We start from the raw sequence: 17,047 nt of genomic DNA on the forward strand, positions 1-17,047 counted from the left end.
TATATGTTGTGTTCTGAAACAAGTTAGTCTTAGGCCTATTCAAGGTCATAACCAGGGTTAAAAAGTCCCAATTTTCTTTTTGATGGAGTTTTACCCATTAGCACCTGACTGTTGTCTCATTCTTCAACTAATGCAGTCACACAGACAGGTTTCTCCTCTTTTCCATGTTCTTCATCTCTGTTCTTCATTTTGTCTCTCCCACACCGTCACAGCAGCTGTCAGTTTAGAAGCAGTGAAAGGAGGGGAAGAGGAAGAGAGAGCAGCCAAAAATCAAGAGTATAAGTAAAGCAAGTCATCAAAATAACCACTTGACTGAGGGTACAATTACTGAAAAAATGACCTGAGTAGTGAGTAACTTAAAAAAGACAAGAAAACACTGACAAACTACTGTCTTTTCCCCAAGTTGTTTATTTGATGTGGATTGAATTGACTTATTTCAACCAGAAATGATAAAAGAGGTGAGCATATATGTGTATTTATTTGTGGTGAAATGACAAATCATCATCTCCTGATAAGATAACCTGATACATTTACAGCAGGACACTATTCCCATTCTGTGTCCCTGAAGTGTAAACACAAATATATTGCATTATTGTTGTTATTATACACCAACAGGTACACCAACAAGTGACAAATTCTTGATCATCAGCAATTATGTGAACATAATACATAAAATAAAAGTAGCACTGCAGGCAGACACTTAAAGGATTGACTAGATGTTTTCAACTTCTGATTAGACAGTTATCAGCGCTGTTTTTTTAGGCTATATTAAAAAAAGCCTTTTTTTTTTTTTTTTTTAAAAAAAGGAAATTATTCCTGAGGTCCACATCTTGGTGACCGTATTGCTGGCTAAGGGCAAGGGCCTAAATGTATTAGATAAAAAAGTACAATGTGTGACAGCTGCAAAGTACACCTGTGACTTCTCATTCATACAAACAGACTAAGATATAAATGTAGTATAGCCTAAGGGAAACTCTGGGTTTCAGGACTAGGATTTTCCCAAGTTCTAAAATATGAATTATCTTTATTTCAAACAAACATTTCTCAACTGTTTCCAACTTCAAAAAATACTAAAGCAGGAAGCAGCAAATCACCATATGGAAATGTAGTTACAAAAGGAGCACAAATCAACCAAGATAACAATGATGTGAAAAGAGAAAAGTTACAGGGCCTTTTAAAGAAGATGCTGCATTAAATGAATGTTATATCACAAGGAAATGGTGCCCAGACTGCAATGTTTCTCCCCCTCTAGGCTTTAATGTGGCATTTGGCACAATCATAATGGTTTGGTCTGACCATCTGTTTTACATATTCATTTGTGGGACACGCCCTACTACACAACCTCAGCCATAAAGGAGAGACAGCTTTTTCCATCACTTTCACTGCCAGTTCAGCGCAGGAACAAGACAGTGACTTGTATACTTCTAAGACGATCATTGATAATCAGCAATCAAAGCTGCCTTCAAGAATATAACAATCTAATAAGAATGTTTCCAGTTCCACAAGGATTAACTTTTTATTACATTTAGCAAATTAGTTGACTGGTGAGCGAAAATAAATAAGGCTTGTTCAGGTGAGGTCTGTGAGCTCAGAGGTGTCCTTGAAAAAAAATCATTCGTAGTTCCTTTTTATGCGTGAATTAATGATTAGAGTGTATACAGGATAAGCTGTTTTAATCATGGATTTGATTGACATTGACAGTAACATTATAATTTTCCATGAAGCCAACTTACAAATCCTCTTCCTATATGGATCAACAGAGGCTCTGTGGACTTATGTTTGTGTACTTCCAGATGAAAACCTGCTCCCTGGACTGACAAGCAGAGGAAATGAAGGAATAATGATCTCCCCTTCCTCAAGAATCCCCTAACCGAGGCACTTCCCTTTTCATTGAACCTGCTCAGTATGAGACAGCGGCTGTAACTCCCAGGGGTGAATGTGTGTAACTTTATGAATGTGTAGCAGAGTGCTACTACAAAAAAAGAGTGTGCATGTTGAGAAAATCCTTCCCAGCATGAACATTTAAAGAGATAAAAAACACTGAGTGTGGCCTAGGAGCTGTATGGTGTCTCTGGTGTGGTGGGTCCTGGACAGAGCGGCCTGGCAGGGACTGAACAGCATTCAGAGCTCAGGGAGGATGACAGGAAATGGACTCGACAGGCCAAGTCGTCCAGGAAATCCTTTTGTAGCTTTGTTATTGCCTGAGAAAGCACAACGGGCAGCGACTGCACACTGAGAAGGATGGAGTCCAGTTTGTCTTCCAGAGCGACGATCCTCCTGTCCAGCTCCTCGCTGCGGTGCTGCAGCTCCGACACAAGGTCATACATCATGTTCTGAGTCTGGAAAGCAACGGGGAGGACAGTTCACACATCTGGAGTCCTTTTGAGGAGACTTCACGGTTGGTGTGGTGGGGGACCTCGCTCCCCAATATCACACATTTTTGAATACAGATCATAAACACAGAAAAGTTGCAATCATCTACTCGACCCTGGTGGAAAAATACAATTATATCCAAGAAAAAGAAAGGCTAGGTAAAAAGGTGGGTGTTGCCAAAGCACTGGCATAGTAGAAAAACAACAGACGAGACGTGAATTTTAGTTAGGGTAAAATGTAAACCCCATAATCCTTGTGATATGGTGTATTTACAGCAGTGAAACTGTGGGCCCTCGGTGAGTCCATTCATATATAAGATGAAGTGTAAGACCGCATACATATGGAGAACTTAAACTGTCAGAATCAAAAATAAAACAATTAACAATTACTAAATGATATGCCATTAAATGCACCAGAAATATTAAAAATAACTATAGGCATTAATTAATCTGTAAAATGGAGCATAACATGGTTTGAATTTTCTTTTGTTTTTATTCACCTTTGTATTTATACCCCCTTTATTCATTTATTTTAAATTATTCATGTGTTTATATATGAATAAATGATAATAAATAAACACACACAAATGTATTATTTTTGTATTTTCTCTTTCCTTTTCTTTGAACATTTACAGTTAAAGTTTTATTTGAACAGACACAGACAATGCTGAAATCGTAAGTCCCGTTGTTCCAATTAACATGATTGAAAGTAAAAACCGAACAAATGTGAATTTCTTAAAAGATTGTGTGTGTTTTATCATAATAGTGATTAAAGGGCAACTCGAGGTAATAAGCTAATATAGTGAAAACAACTTTTTTTAGATTCCATGAGGACAAAAGATCCCTTAAAGAAATTAATCCAGAAATATCAACTTATGTTGCATTTTATTAATTCATTAATTCTTACATTTTGTCGTACTTGATGGCATGTTAATGTATTTCTCTGGCTATTTTATTTATTTTTGATGTTGACTTGTTTCAGTGCTCCATACACTTCATTTCATGTGTGGGATGGACTCATGGAAGGCCCACAAATAAACACTGTAAAAACACAATATCATGAAAAACTCAACTGAAAGCGGAATTACATATTACACTATTATTTCTTAACAACATTTTATAAACTCTCAGGAGAAGAACACATTGAACAATATGTAATTTATGAAAATGCAAATCGGCCGGATCACAGGGTGTCTCCTACTTAAAGTACTTGAGGCATCAAGTTTGCACTTAACACTTGTAAGTGCTGCTAATTGCACCATGATTGACTTCCAAATGACTCGTGATGTAACAAAAACCTGCTCGTAATTTCATGTGGTAAACTGGTTCAGGGGAGCACAGAGACACTCTCTCCCCTCAGCCGATGAATGTGTGAAACTCTGCTAAACACATCATTCCACAGTGAATGTCAAACATTCAAGTGAGGTTTACAATAAGCAAAATATTTGTGCTTTGACAATTTTGTTGTGAATGACACCTCAAATACAAACCTTGGCAACGTCAGCAACTGTATTGGCCTGATCAGTCAGTTTTCTCTGCTCCAGTTTGACTGCTCGCAGTCTAAAAGTGAAAATCAGAGCCAAAGTCACTTTTGTGCAAAGTGAAATAAATGCAGAGAACAGTTTGTGCTGACAACAACTGAAGTCATAACCTACATAGATAAATGAATAAACATGTCAACAAACTGTATCTAACGATCATTATTATTACCAACATTGATAATGAAATATGAATGAGCTTTCTTTTTGTCTTTATGCTACACTCCCTGGCGATGACATATTCATACCTACTGGTGAATGGCTTGCAGGAATTTACGCTGATGATGGCGTACCCTGGCACGATCGACCTTCTTGACCAGCTTGGTGTTTTTGTAGATGAGCCAGGTCTCCCTCAACACATTGGCTGCAGTGTTTTTAATCTGAGGAGGAAAGAACACCGAGCAGATGAAACTGCACAGTAGGAATGTGGCAGATCATGTTTGTTTCATGTCGTAATTATTTATTTTTATTTTTCTAGTAAGTTTACTGTTAATGTATGTTTAAAAAAGTCAAATCAATTTGTATGTGTGAGTGAAAAACGACCTTTTTGTAGATCTGAGTATCCATCATGAAGTTATGGACGTGCTTCTCAGCTCTGGTGAGTTCTGACTTCCTCGCAACAACAGCCACCACTAAGGCTGTACAGCCTGCTCCCTGAGGAGGAGAGCACATCACAATCATTAATAACATCGACTATATATATCTAGAAGTAAAACTTCCAAGCTGAACTCAGAGGATCTTTTGCCTGGTTATGAAACAGTTTGTCTTTAATACTGATGCCTCTATACAATCTATATTAAAAACACTTGGGATAAGTTAAATTGTGGTGAATTTACATAGTTGGGATGATTGTGAATTTGTGATAATTGTGATTACTTTAAAAAGCTTTCTAGCTAACTAGCGTACACTCCTATGTACATTTCCAGATTATTGTGAATTATCACAAGGATGGAGCCCACATCTTTTCAGTCATCCCAAAATACTAAGCCTGTTACCATGGCTGACATGGTATCCCCTACGAAAAATTAGTTAAATTAGATTGAATTGTGTAAATGTATTCAACACCTCCAGTCTCCACTCCCATCTCTGCACAATATTCTTTCTTAACAGGTCAAGTATAGTGCCAATATAAGAGTTTTAAGTATATTTAATGGTGGTTATTGTGATAAAATTGTGAATTACAATTATTGTGGCCAGGATGATCGGAAGTGAAATTTCTAAACATTAAAAGTTTGTTCACCCTCATCATATTTTGTTTAAAGTGGTTGCTAGAATCAAAGAAAAAAGTTCTTTGTAGAGGCTAAAATGATATTCCATCCAGCTACAATTATCATGAATTATATATCGAGGTGTTAGGTAAAAATGTATTGGCTTTAGCTGTGGTGAAAACACAACAACATTTAAATGTTTCATTTGATCTTTATATAATTTGCATAATTTTTATATAAATGATATGAGTTTATTCACAAATAACATACTATGTTTATTCTAAATTCAAGGCCAGATTTTGTACCGCAATCTCACCATGATTCCTGTAAGCAGGCACACCCCCTTGCCACAGTAGGTGTGGGGGACCATGTCGCCGTAGCCGATGGACAGAAAGGTGATGGAGATCAGCCACATTGCTCCAAGAAAGGTACTGGTCACCTCCTGTGCATCATGATACCTGGAGAGAAAAGAAACCTGGTTGTAACAGCAGGCGATGCAAGTCCTAAATACTAGAATATCACTGATTTGTCTTACTCAAAAGGATAACCACCATAAGAAGATGGAGAATAGGAATACACAAACCTGTTATACTGAAGCAATGCAGCTGGTTACTAATGTAAGATGTAGCCTAAGAAGTTTAGAAGTTTTAAGCTGATACCTCTCACAAACGCGCACTGTCCACGCTGCGATGATCCAACAGGAAACACTGAAGACCAGCAGAACCGTGCCGGGGCAGATGGTCATCAGAGTCTTCATCACAAAACGGGTGTCAAAGCTGATCTTGTTGAGAGCCCCGATGCTGCGGGAGGAAGCATCTGTGAACAGCTTGCTGTGGAGCAGCATGACCCGGCCGATCAGGTAGAGGCGCATGAACATCGGCACAGAGAGGATGATGTTGACATCGGCGTCCGCGACCGATGCCGTGTAGCTGAAGGCCAGTCGAGCGGTCCACGTGAAGACGTACTGGCCCGGGATCGGATGGATGGCACAGATGAAGAGCTCCAACACCACAAAGAGGATGCGCTCGGGGGTCATAGCTATCCTCCAATCGTCTGCTCCGTTGTCCACCATGAAGAGCTGTAGAAAGAAGAGAAGACTTAAGGATGATGACCCAATTGACCTCCAAAGAAGAACAGGGACTGTACTGGTGCATGATGATGTTTTTCATTTAAACTAAAAGATTATTTAGCCTTTATCAAAACAGTAATCAGACAATAGTTTATCTACTTTTGTGCCCCAAAATCAGATGAACCACATGGCTGACTTGGCCAATAAAAACAATAAGGTTTACCAGAGGTACCAAGCACTGTATGCTTTAAGTTCCCTTGATTCATCCACATACCTGAATCTCCCGTGCATGGTACAACACAATGAGTCCAAGAAGAACAGCAGTAGAGAGGCTGATCAGGCCTTTCAGTACATATGAATATATGGATTCCTGTAAGACAAAGACAACACTTAATGTACACCTAATAATTGTTCTTCCAGGCACCTGGCAAAAAAAATGCCATTTTGTGACCTCAAAGTACTCCACTTTGTGCAATATAGATGCACAAGATATTCAAAAACAAGTGCTTAGGTGAAAAAAACAGACTATTCAAAGACCAGAATGCGAAAACTACATAAACTTCTTTGAAATCTCACTAGCCCCATTCACACTGCCTTTTGGATGCCGGGCTCCTGCGCCTATTCCCCGCCTTCGTCTCAGTGTGAATCTCTCGGGGGCAGCGAGGGTGAAATTTCGCTCTGGCGCTGATATGCCTCTGGAGGTAGTATCAGAGGCACATTGTTGGCGAACTGAACCAGTGTGAATGGATATGCCGGCTTTGCATATCGAGGGCATGTCGATCGAATGATCTGTTAACTAAACAGGTAGTTCACTCAACTTAATAAAGAGAAACGTCCCACAAAGCAACGTTACATGTCCGAAAATGCCCGAAAATCAGCGTCTGTCACTGGCAAAAAACTCACCAAGTGTTTGTTGTAAAAAAGAAATCACTGCGACGGTCAGCCCTCCCGACCGAGACTTCAGTGAACTTTCCCCCAGAAATCAGCCTCCGTCCCCGTGAGTGAGAGAGCCAAACAGCTTCCAGTTTACTGATAGCGATTATGTAATTATGTAATTTAGTGCGAAGAACGTATCACTTTCCAGGATGTCTGGTGGATCGAGATCTCTATCACGACACATTATAACAGCATCAATATGATTATAAACCGTCCACGGGTTTAGATTGACAGGGGGGACACCGGGGAAACACCTTGAAAACACACTGACGTCATCATCACGAAGTGTACCATCATGCCTTTTTAGGAGCCGCAGCACCGGCTTTCTGTGTGAATTACACAGCGTTTCGTCTTTAAGGCGGAGATGCTTCTTTCTGTGTTAATCACCATCGGCGGAGAATTGGCGAACTGCCGCTGTGGCTTTAATGCGTCTTCTCCTGTGTGAAAGGGGCTACTGGCTCCATAGTGCATCAATCATCCTGAGGCTGGCATGTGCATGGCTCAGGAGAGGGAAGAAATTAACCTGAAAAATGTTCTCATCTGACTTAAGACAAAGACCAGTTGTTACTAGAGGGGCAAGTGATGAAAACCTGATATACTTGTACAAAATGTCAAACCACTCTACAGTATGATTAATTTTTCTGCTCTACCATACACTCCTTTGTACTTTATTTTATAAATAAAGTGAGTCGACAGAGGAGTACAATACCTTACTGTAATATCCCCTTGACAACTCTGTCTCGATCACCATGACGATGATGCCAAACATCCCACAGACCAACGCGTAGTCGCTCAACTGTTTCCGCTTCCCAAAGAGAGCTTTCCTCTGACCCAGCCGGTAGCTAATGTCCTTGGTCTTCTTCTGTGGCACTGTACCGTCCTCCCTGGTCAGGTGTTCACTGTTGGCCTTGCTGGAATCTTCTCTGATCACTTTGGAGAAGGCATCCTCCAGGATGGCGCTGTGAAGAAGCTGAAGAGGCTGCTGGCCTGAGTGAACATCTGCGAGACTGGACCTGGAGGTGCTGTGGCCGCTCAGAGATCGCAATGCGTCCCCATTAACTATGCCACCAGTTTCAAACATGTCAGTAGTAGGTAGAGGAGTCGGTTTGGATCCACTGAGGTGCTGAGAGTTAGTCTGCAAAAGAAAGTGAAAGTGATGGTCAGTCAGTACAGGGGATGGCATCAAGCCAATCAGGGACTGAACTTTCCTTTTCAGGCAAATATTGGCAAAGTCTCCCCGGATTAACTTAAGAAGATCTAAATAAAGTTGCCAGGAAGAATTTATGTACCTGACACTGTCGCTGTCTAGGTCTCTCCTCCACTAAATCCGGGTTGTCCAGAGAGCTATACTGGCTGATGGAGAAGGACTGGACGCTTTTGCTACTGGCCGGAGTAGACGACCTCTTCACCCTCGGAGCGCTGGTTAAAGGTCTGTAAGGGAGGTGACGGCACTTGAGGACAATGGAGGGGTCTTCGGACGACTTGCAGGTTTGATCGCCGCTCATTGAGCAGTTGGAGTCATGCTTTCGACATTGCTGAACAAGCAGTGGTTCTTTACCAAAAAGCTCTCTCCAGTTGAGGTCTGCGGGGACAGCAGGCTGAGGAAGATGTTTCTGATTTGTGTCAGCACATCCAATGGAGTTCAGAGGGATGTTGAATAAATTTGCTTGGCCTACGTCTTTAAATTTAGAATGATCGCAAGGCTGCAATAGCTCCTTCCGACCTTCTTGGTCACTGCACTGGAGCATGAGGTTCTCCTGTGGATGGTTTGTCGCAGGTTTCAAAAGATCCCTTTGGTTAGTTTGTTGTGGTAAAACCTGGCAAGTGGTTGGAGCTTGGGTGCACTGAGAGAAAAGCTGGGTCTGTGGTGAAGATGAAAGGCTTCTCTTGTTTGAAACTCTGGAGACGCAGTCTTGGACTGTGCCCCGTTTGGAATGCGGATGAAAACTCGAAGCGTCTGAATGTTGGTGTGCATCAGGACAGGAACAGCCACATCGGTCACTGTGGTTTGGATGTCCCACACTAGCCCCTGCTCTCTCTGCTGAGGGCGAATCATCTCCTACGCTGCTAACCTGGCCACAAAGCAGCAGCCAGTCCTGGTCACTCAGCTGTGACAAAGTTAAGTTTCGGGTTTTCAGTGGCGACATCTGACCTGAAACTCTTGGTGGACTGATTCCATTTGACCTTTCGTGGGGCAAAGATGAAACACAGCACAGACTCGTCTCCTGCGGGGAAGACGATGCTTCCACAGAGGAACCAGAGAATCGGTCGGGTACCCCCTCAGGAGATTTTGTCAGACGTGACGGACCTCCTGAGGTGCAATGAGCGTGGTCCCCATCGTGGAAGACTTCACCCGTTGAGTCAAGGCGACGTGTTGCATTGGTGGGTTTAACTAAAATCAACCTCATGGCATCACTGCAGAGCTGAAATGAGATCACATACACAGATCACTCTTAAAGTTCGTGAAGGCAATTCTGGAGACATTTGAGATATTTGATTGAGTCTCATTCCCAAGTCGTCAAATACAAACACACTTTGCGACCCAAAGCGTCAGTATTTGACGACTTGGGAATAATTCTCTTAATAAATCAGCTGTTTCTCCAGAATTTCCCTCCCGACCTTAGACTGTGAAGAAAGATGGAAGATGAGAAAAGAGCCAGATGACATGAAATAAAGATCAGTTACATTTTATAACCATCATGAATAAATGTTAAATTTATAGCTAATTAAACTTAAGTTAATAGTTATTTCACTGTTAACAAACATTGAAATTCTATAGAGCTAATCACAAAGCAATTGGAAAAGTTTATGAACATCAGCCGCGGCTTTAAAATGGCCATCCACATAATGTTTACAGATGAACACAGTACCCATTAACCATTGATAAAGCATTATGAACATCAGTTGCAACTCCAAAATAAATAATTGTTTAGTGAATGGTTTATAAATCATTTCATTTGTGGAGGCTGTGAATTCAGAGCTGGTCATCCAGTAATCGGAAGGTCGCTGGTTCCATTCCCCGTCTCCTTTGGCTGCATGTTGAAGTGTATGAATGGGTGAATGTGACAAGTGGCCGGTCAGTCGACTGGATAAGTGCAATAGAAAAATTAGTAATTTCAAAGATCCTGAAACGCACTTGGGTGCAGGATGTTGTGATGTTGCTGAATGATGTGCCCGCTTTATCCATTAATTGATACTTTTATCTTTCCTCCTCTGTCATAAACAAATCCCATATGTGAACATAAGGTATAAAGTCCAGGCTGGAGAAAGATCCCTGACTGACCATCGCTCAGGAAAAGCAGTCAATTCAAAGTAAACACAACAGTGGGTTGTAATTTGATTATTAATACACTCCTGTGCTTACATGTGGTCTGTTTACTCAGCTTTGGCAATGATTTGTTAAATCTCAAATTGTGTGTTCAGCTGGTTTTGAATGTGAAACACTCTGTCAGAAGCAGATGTGACCACCCTCCGCTCACGGCTCAGAGATGTATACTGATCACTTTGGAGAAAAGCAATTCATAATTTAGAATCATTGAGTGTCATTGTGCTAAAGATTTAAATTGAAGGTTTAACGATTAGATGTTATTTTGAGTTTTCTACCATTTTATCATTTTTACTGTGACGGAGCACTGACAGTGATCATCTTTCAACCACCAAAAAAAGAAAAGTTTGGAATTAAACTTTTATTTCATAACAAATGTCCCCCCGATTCATGTATAAAAGGCATACTATATGGTTAATTTCTAAAGCGCAGCTAAAAAAAGAACAGCGTGAGATCTTAACAGGCTTTACAACTTAATTTTCTGTGAGTGCGAAACACTTTATAAGAGTGCAAGCCTAATCAATCCAACTGGTGGTTGTCCTCTTTTGAAATATAACCCTTTGGCTGCATTTCAACATCTGTATTTTTAACTTTCTCCTTAATAAATAAAAATAACATATAAACAAATCATCACTTCTACTGGTGATCCTTACCTTCTTCTTCCATATGTTATTTCCGTCCAAACTTGAAAAGGCAGGTTGCTCCCTCTCTGCAGATCAGAAGTGTTTAGATGAAGAGGAGCAGCCTGAGTGGGTGTTGGACAGCGGCTTGCCTCCTCCCAGTACGGACACTTGATAAAGGAGCTTTGGAGACGCTTTCCTTTGAAAGTAATGATTAGAATTCAACATGAAGAAAGAAAAGGGCAGCAGCAGCTGGCCTGGTAAAGGGTTGCGATGCAAATGGACAGGGAGTGGGAGGGTGCAGTGACAGGTTTAAATGCAGAAGAACAAAAAAACCTGTAACATCAGACCAGAGTTTTAAGGCTGAACATCACAAGCACAAGCTCAAAGACATCTCAATAAATTGGGAACGGGCTGATTGGTTGCTAGGGGAAAGAAAAGGGACTGGTTGTGTACAACGCAAAAAAACTTGTCATTGAAGCTCTGTGGTTCAAAGGCCGTCGCACAGTCTCTTATCTCCTCCGCCACAGCAGCCCGACTGGACAAAGGTGGTCTTTTTAAAAATCTGGTTCTGAATGGATACAGCCAGTGAGTGCTAAGCCTCCTCAGATCTGTCTGAGATGAAGCAACAAATGTAACGAGAATAACTAACAATAATTCTACTTTAAAAAAGAAGATTACAAATATTATTTTTAAAATATACGATGAAATCCATCATCTCAGATGTACAAAATCTGCATTTGGTCTGCAGAAGTGTTTTTTTTTTTTCTTTTTTGTGCCATTTAGAAAGACAAAAAGGCAAAGAAGAAACAGGTCTGATGCCTTCCAGCGTGAAGTACATGTCATTTAAAAAATACAAACTTCTTTCAAGAAGCATAATTGCTTTTCTTGATTATCATCCAAAAAACAGGGGCGGCGAGTTCCATTTATTATCATTATCAATGACTGAGTCATTCATTTTCTTGATTAACTGATTGTCTGGGCCATGATATGCTGGAAAATTGTGAAAAATGTTAATTGATGACTTCCTCAAATGTCTGGTTTTGTCCACAAGCCAAAGATATTCAGTTTACTGTCATGGAGGACAAAAGGAATCCAGAAAATGTCCACATTTTAGAAGCTGAAAAACTTCTCAGACCTATGATCAATTAATAATTGGCAGATAATCGATCAATCGACTAATCATAGCAGCAATTTTTTACATTTACCAAGCATTTAAAATGTGTAAATGGCTACACTCTGCATTTTTTTCCTGTAATTTTCAGGCTGCTGGAGGAGCCTTATTTTGTTGAACCCCATTTCCTTTATAACACCAGTTTAATTTAACTGTGATCTCAGTATATATAAACATTTCTTACATTTAGGCTGCTAAAGCTCAGTTTTTCCTCCTGCTGTCTATCTCTCTCACTAGCATCAGACAAACCTACAAAGCCTGCAGCTTGCTGCCTCAGCAGCTCAGTATATAAATGTTGCTGTGCTGGAGAAAACCTTTGTGACCAATGGCAGCGCTGGACACCACTGCTGGCCTTATAAATGAATGCAAGCTAATTCAGAAGCAACAAGTACAACCACGTTTGTGTTGAGCACGTACAGAAATAATTCCGGAAATGTTGGATTGGATGGCAAAAGCAAACAGAAAATATGTCCCTAAGGCGTTCATTTTGTTGGTGCGGTTAATTGGATTAGAGTTGTTTTGTTTTGGCTACTGGAGACATTTCCTCGGAAAGCAGTGTACGACCCGGTTCTGCACTTTGTATTACTTATTTCAAAAACAGACACACCACAGCACCAACACAGCTCTGAGTGTTCTCTGTTTTCAGTCAGTCACCATCCATCTAATCTCATTTCACCAATACATTTGTGCAGATAATGAAACCTTCAAGTCTGCTGGAGCAGATAAGGGAGGCCAAAGGCAGCCACAGTTTGAGGCCTGTAGATGATCACAAAAACAAAACAAACATATTCACATATCATATTTGTTGCGTAAGCCTGGAGAGGGCTGTATGCAAAAAAACAAAACAAAAAAACTTGTCATTAATAACGTACTGAAGAGCATCCGTCAGCCTGTAAAGAACTGCAGAACTACTCCTGTATTTTCTGCAGTAGAGTTATCAGGCCACGAGGTGACAGTTTCTTTTATTGGTTAAAGTTGATAAACCTCTGCTTGGAACGACGCCTTAAAATATTGGGAGGAAAGTATCAACTACAATTATCTTGTGAAAATACTTGAGCTTATGAGACAACAGCCCTAATCGGCGGCCAAGGCCGTCACATTTTACATTTGCTGCAGTTAACCGACTCTCTTCAGGAGCATCTTGGGTCCTTGTTTACTAGCTGACAGACCTGATGACAAGAAAAACATCTCAGTAGACAAACGCTGTCATGCACATTTTCACAGTAAGGCTGTTACTTCACTGTGGTTTTATGTTCAATGTCAAACCACTTCACTATTTAAGCAAACAAACAGCGCATTTCAAACTAGTTGGTCACTTGCCAAAGTAACAGAAAAAAATACATAATTTTAAGCAACTACTTTAAATTGACCAATATCTTTGTAGATAAAGTCATTGTAACTGTCATGTGATTTTCGGGGTAAGGATCGTACAACAGCCGCACCTGGCAAAAATGTTGACTTCAGTGTGTGTGAGTTGATTAATGTGCCTTCTTAGAACAAGGGAGAAGCAACAAGAGATGTTCATGATCGAGTGGTGAACTTTAATAAGTTACTCTCAAAACATCTGCTCTCCCATCTCCCCAGAAGTGCTAGAGAAAAAAAAAAGATGTAATCAAACTTATTAGATGCTTAATTTCTTATTAGAGGCCACGTGCACAGACATGATGATCAGTTGTGGCCTTGATAAGGGAAAATCAGCTTGTCCCTTCTAGTGAGTGAACCAACAAATCTAAGTCCTCTGGAACTGTAGAGATTGTTTCTGGGCGGCTCTCATCAGTAACGCTCATTTTTAGATGAAATTATTCAAATTTTTAAATGGAAGTCTCCAATGTGCATAGGCAGACAGTTTTCCGATGGAGTCATGGGGGGAAACAGTGCATTCATTTTGTGTTGTAGGTGGCAAAGCGTTGGTTCAGGGGATTCTCTGGCGACTTCATCCACTCTTTCTTCAGCAGTTGCTTCAGCTGAGACAACCTCATGTTGGGGTTCTCCTTTTTTAGGCGAGGCATGTTGGCCTCCTCATAGGAAGCAAACGCTGCTTTCATCCTCCGCTCTGGGTGATGGTCCAAGTCCTCAGGTCCAGTGCTGGAGACAGGAAGAGAGGGATGTACGAGGGATTCACATGTTTTGTAAGCCTAAGATTCTTAAACTGTACCCAACATTAGAGAATTCACACACAGTATGAATGGCCAGCCAATCAGTACCTGAGCACAGCGATGGCGTCTTCTATTGTCCTGGCTTCCACGGCTCCTTCATCAGGAATGATTCTGTTCACATTCTCCTCCAGGGGAACCTCCAGGTGGCTCTTTTCTGTAGGAGCACATTTTACAGGAAAGATGACAAAGGGGATGCCGTGGGAAATAAAAATCATTGATTTGAACCCGAAACAGACTTCATCAGATTGTATCTTATTGTAGCCCGAGTATTTAGTCATCATTATCAACCTCAACTTTACCTTTCGGCTTTATTTCCTGATCCTCCTGCTTCAGCCGCTCATTCTGAAGCACCTCGTCAATCTGGGCACGAGTCACTTTTCCTCCAAGTGCAGCCTCCCTCTGGGCTCTGCCTTTTATGCGGGCAGATTCCTCATCCAGAAGTCTCTGGTTTTCCTTCTTCCTCTCCAAGAGCTCGAGTCTCTTCTTCTCCTTGTCATCCTGCAACGACAGAAGGCTTTCTCATCAGACTTTTGTACTTCTGCTACAATCTGTAAAATCTGCTGTTTTACAACTGTTCAGCTATTACATGTATCACGGCATACGCAATCTTTCACCATTCAACAAGCTTTGCTAATTTGCCCCTGACAGCACTGAGGATCAAGACAATGCAGTAAATACTACAAGGTGTGAGAAGTAATGCTGAAATGTATCACATGTTAAGCCCTCATAAGACTGTCACCTGTAGTCATTGGACTTCTGCTGGTAAATGGCAAGTTGTGAAGTTAGGCCGTGCTGAAACGGGGGGGGGGGGGGGCGTGTCTAAGAGAGTGATAGCAGTGCAGTGCAGTACAGTACAGTGCAGTGCAGTAAGTAAAGCGAAAGAAATTCCCCCTCTCTCAGAATCAATCATGTATACGATTTATGTTGCTCCAAAGCTTCCAAATATGTTCAAAGTCATGTTGACACTGTCAAAAAAGGTGTTCTAATATTCTGTCCCTCTCATGTATACAAATGACTGGGCCAAAATATTAGACACACCCAGAAACTATACCTCAGTTATAAACATGTCTGACAGTGTAGGAATCAAAACTGAATATTTTTTGTAATGGCAGAATATGTGGCTGAGCAGTTTTATTGTCAAGTCAAGTCAGAATAACTGTCACCTGATTAGACTTCAGACATGAGGATAGTTGTGCATGATAAATAAGAAGCCACAAGCAGGGTTCCTGTCCAGAGTGTTGTGGTAATCCTGATTTTCTGCCTTGTCACTTGTTTCTCAATCATAACTCGTACACACATGATTAAAGATGGAGCTGCATATCCTCGAAGTCAAACTGAGCTGCACAACTATGCAAAATCCACAGTTTGCACACGAAACTTCCCTTGAGAGACAGCTCACCTTTCTCTGCTCTTTCTTGAGTACATGTTTGTCAGTCTCCTGCCACAGAGCATCCTCTTCCTGCTGCTTCTTGCGGGCGTCCGCCACTGCCTTGGCGTCAGCCTTGCGGGCTCTGGCTGTGGCCGCCTTGGAGTTCTCGCCCTGGAACTTCTTTGGCATCCCAACAGCTGCTCTTCAGCTGAGAAACAAGAACAAAATCAGAATAGTCTGACTGACAAGTCACTTTTCAAGGCTGGCGTCAGATAGCGATATTGTCTTTTTCCAGTACAATTTGGTGATTCAAAACCCTACAAAAAAGTAAGTGCCTTTGTCAAAGACTTTGACTGGCGTTTATCACATGAATACTGACAAAAACAAACGATGGGCAATGTGCAGCAGCTCTTTTGAGAAGCATGTAATGTTAGTATCATTAGTCTACCTAAATTAACTTCCTATAACGTTTGCATAAGGTAACGCAAGTCAATGCTGCCTGCTAGTTATCTACCAGAACCAGCTTACCTATCTGTGTGCACATCTGGGTTAAGGAACACGCAGTTTAACAATACAGGCGACTTGGAAAAGAAGAGTTTTTTTTAAGTAAACATTAGGCTAACGGAATTCTGTAAAACGGGCTACACATTGTTTCAGTTTTGCCTGTCAGTGTAGCTAGTTAGCTCTAGCTAGCTGATGTTCGCCTGAAAAACAAGGATGGTTTGCTTGTCAAACAGCTGACCAGTCAAAATTTAGTATCACCGAAGTTTAGCTAAGAGGATAATGATCACAACATGCAATCGTTTAAACATGGTGACATACCAGTATGATAGGAAAAACTGGTCGTAAGTAGTCGACAGTTGGCTGTTGTTTCGAAGAGGCATCTGCCACCTCCTCTCTGAGAGCACCGCGCACTCTGATGACGTAGCTGCTCGATCAACGGTGAGACGTTCCACTTTTTTAGACTTTATACTTGACTTTAGAGATATAACTGAATACTTTTAGTTGTTCTGTATTGATATCTCAATGTCAAGAAACGTATTTTGTTCCGTTTAGCAGTATTATTGCTTTTTAAAATGCAACGAAGCATTATTTTTTGCCAGCGATGAAATATTATGTCATAGACAGCTTCACCTGAATCTCAATCTCAGGTCTGTTTGCAACACATGTGCCTCATTGTAAGCCATCCTCAAGAAGTATTCATTAAGTTTGTTATTGTTTCATTGTATGTTTCAGTCTGAATTTCGTATTGTTTTCATCTTAAAGTCACTGAGCATGTC

At 41.0% G+C, this 17,047-nt stretch overlaps 2 protein-coding genes across 4 annotated transcripts; both read right to left on the reverse strand.

The window, feature by feature from the left end:
• Positions 1–388: 388 nt before the first annotated feature.
• On the reverse strand, positions 389–13,031 carry kcnn1b (potassium intermediate/small conductance calcium-activated channel, subfamily N, member 1b). 3 transcript variants are annotated; one of them, XM_030433655.1, is made up of 10 exons: positions 11,102–13,031; positions 8,413–9,546; positions 7,833–8,258; positions 6,462–6,557; positions 5,778–6,196; positions 5,435–5,576; positions 4,454–4,564; positions 4,163–4,290; positions 3,863–3,932; positions 389–2,339 (listed from the first exon to the last, which is right to left on the reverse strand). In XM_030433655.1, exons 2-10 carry the CDS (start codon positions 9,529–9,531, stop codon positions 2,052–2,054), a joined length of 2,799 nt encoding a protein of 932 aa, XP_030289515.1. In that variant the 5' UTR covers positions 9,532–9,546; positions 11,102–13,031; the 3' UTR covers positions 389–2,051. The 3 variants fall into 3 exon arrangements, 2 of the variants coding, with proteins under 2 accessions (XP_030289515.1, XP_030289516.1); XR_003985982.1 differs by having other exon boundaries at positions 2,289–2,339; positions 4,159–4,290; XM_030433656.1 differs by lacking the exon at positions 389–2,339 and having other exon boundaries at positions 2,936–3,932; positions 4,159–4,290.
• A 731-nt stretch (positions 13,032–13,762) lies between these two features.
• ccdc124 (coiled-coil domain containing 124) lies at positions 13,763–16,721 on the reverse strand. The gene is made up of 5 exons (XM_030433662.1): positions 16,590–16,721; positions 15,798–15,975; positions 14,698–14,896; positions 14,447–14,552; positions 13,763–14,327 (listed from the first exon to the last, which is right to left on the reverse strand). Exons 2-5 carry the CDS (start codon positions 15,954–15,956, stop codon positions 14,123–14,125), a joined length of 669 nt encoding a protein of 222 aa, XP_030289522.1. The 5' UTR covers positions 15,957–15,975; positions 16,590–16,721; the 3' UTR covers positions 13,763–14,122.
• Positions 16,722–17,047: the final 326 nt, after the last annotated feature.

This window comes from Sparus aurata, chromosome 11 (genome assembly GCF_900880675.1).
Source record: "Sparus aurata chromosome 11, fSpaAur1.1, whole genome shotgun sequence".
In the NCBI taxonomy this organism is placed as follows: Eukaryota; Metazoa; Chordata; class Actinopteri; order Spariformes; family Sparidae; genus Sparus; species Sparus aurata.

Excerpts from the sequence above, each read along its gene's own strand:
- kcnn1b (XM_030433655.1), bottom strand. The coding sequence starts at position 9,531 with ATGAGGTTGATTTTAGTTAAACCCACCAATGCAACACGTCGCCTTGAC. Across the intron at positions 8,259-8,412 it reads CTAGACAGCGACAGTGTCAG|ACTAACTCTCAGCACCTCAG; the intron begins GTACATAAATTC and ends TTTCTTTTGCAG. Across the intron at positions 6,558-7,832 it reads CAAGGGGATATTACAGTAAG|GAATCCATATATTCATATGT; the intron begins GTATTGTACTCC and ends TTTGTCTTACAG.
- ccdc124 (XM_030433662.1), bottom strand. The coding sequence starts at position 15,956 with ATGCCAAAGAAGTTCCAGGGCGAGAACTCCAAGGCGGCCACAGCCAGA. Across the intron at positions 14,553-14,697 it reads TCAGGAAATAAAGCCGAAAG|AAAAGAGCCACCTGGAGGTT; the intron begins GTAAAGTTGAGG and ends GTGCTCCTACAG. Across the intron at positions 14,328-14,446 it reads GACGCCATCGCTGTGCTCAG|CACTGGACCTGAGGACTTGG; the intron begins GTACTGATTGGC and ends TCCTGTCTCCAG.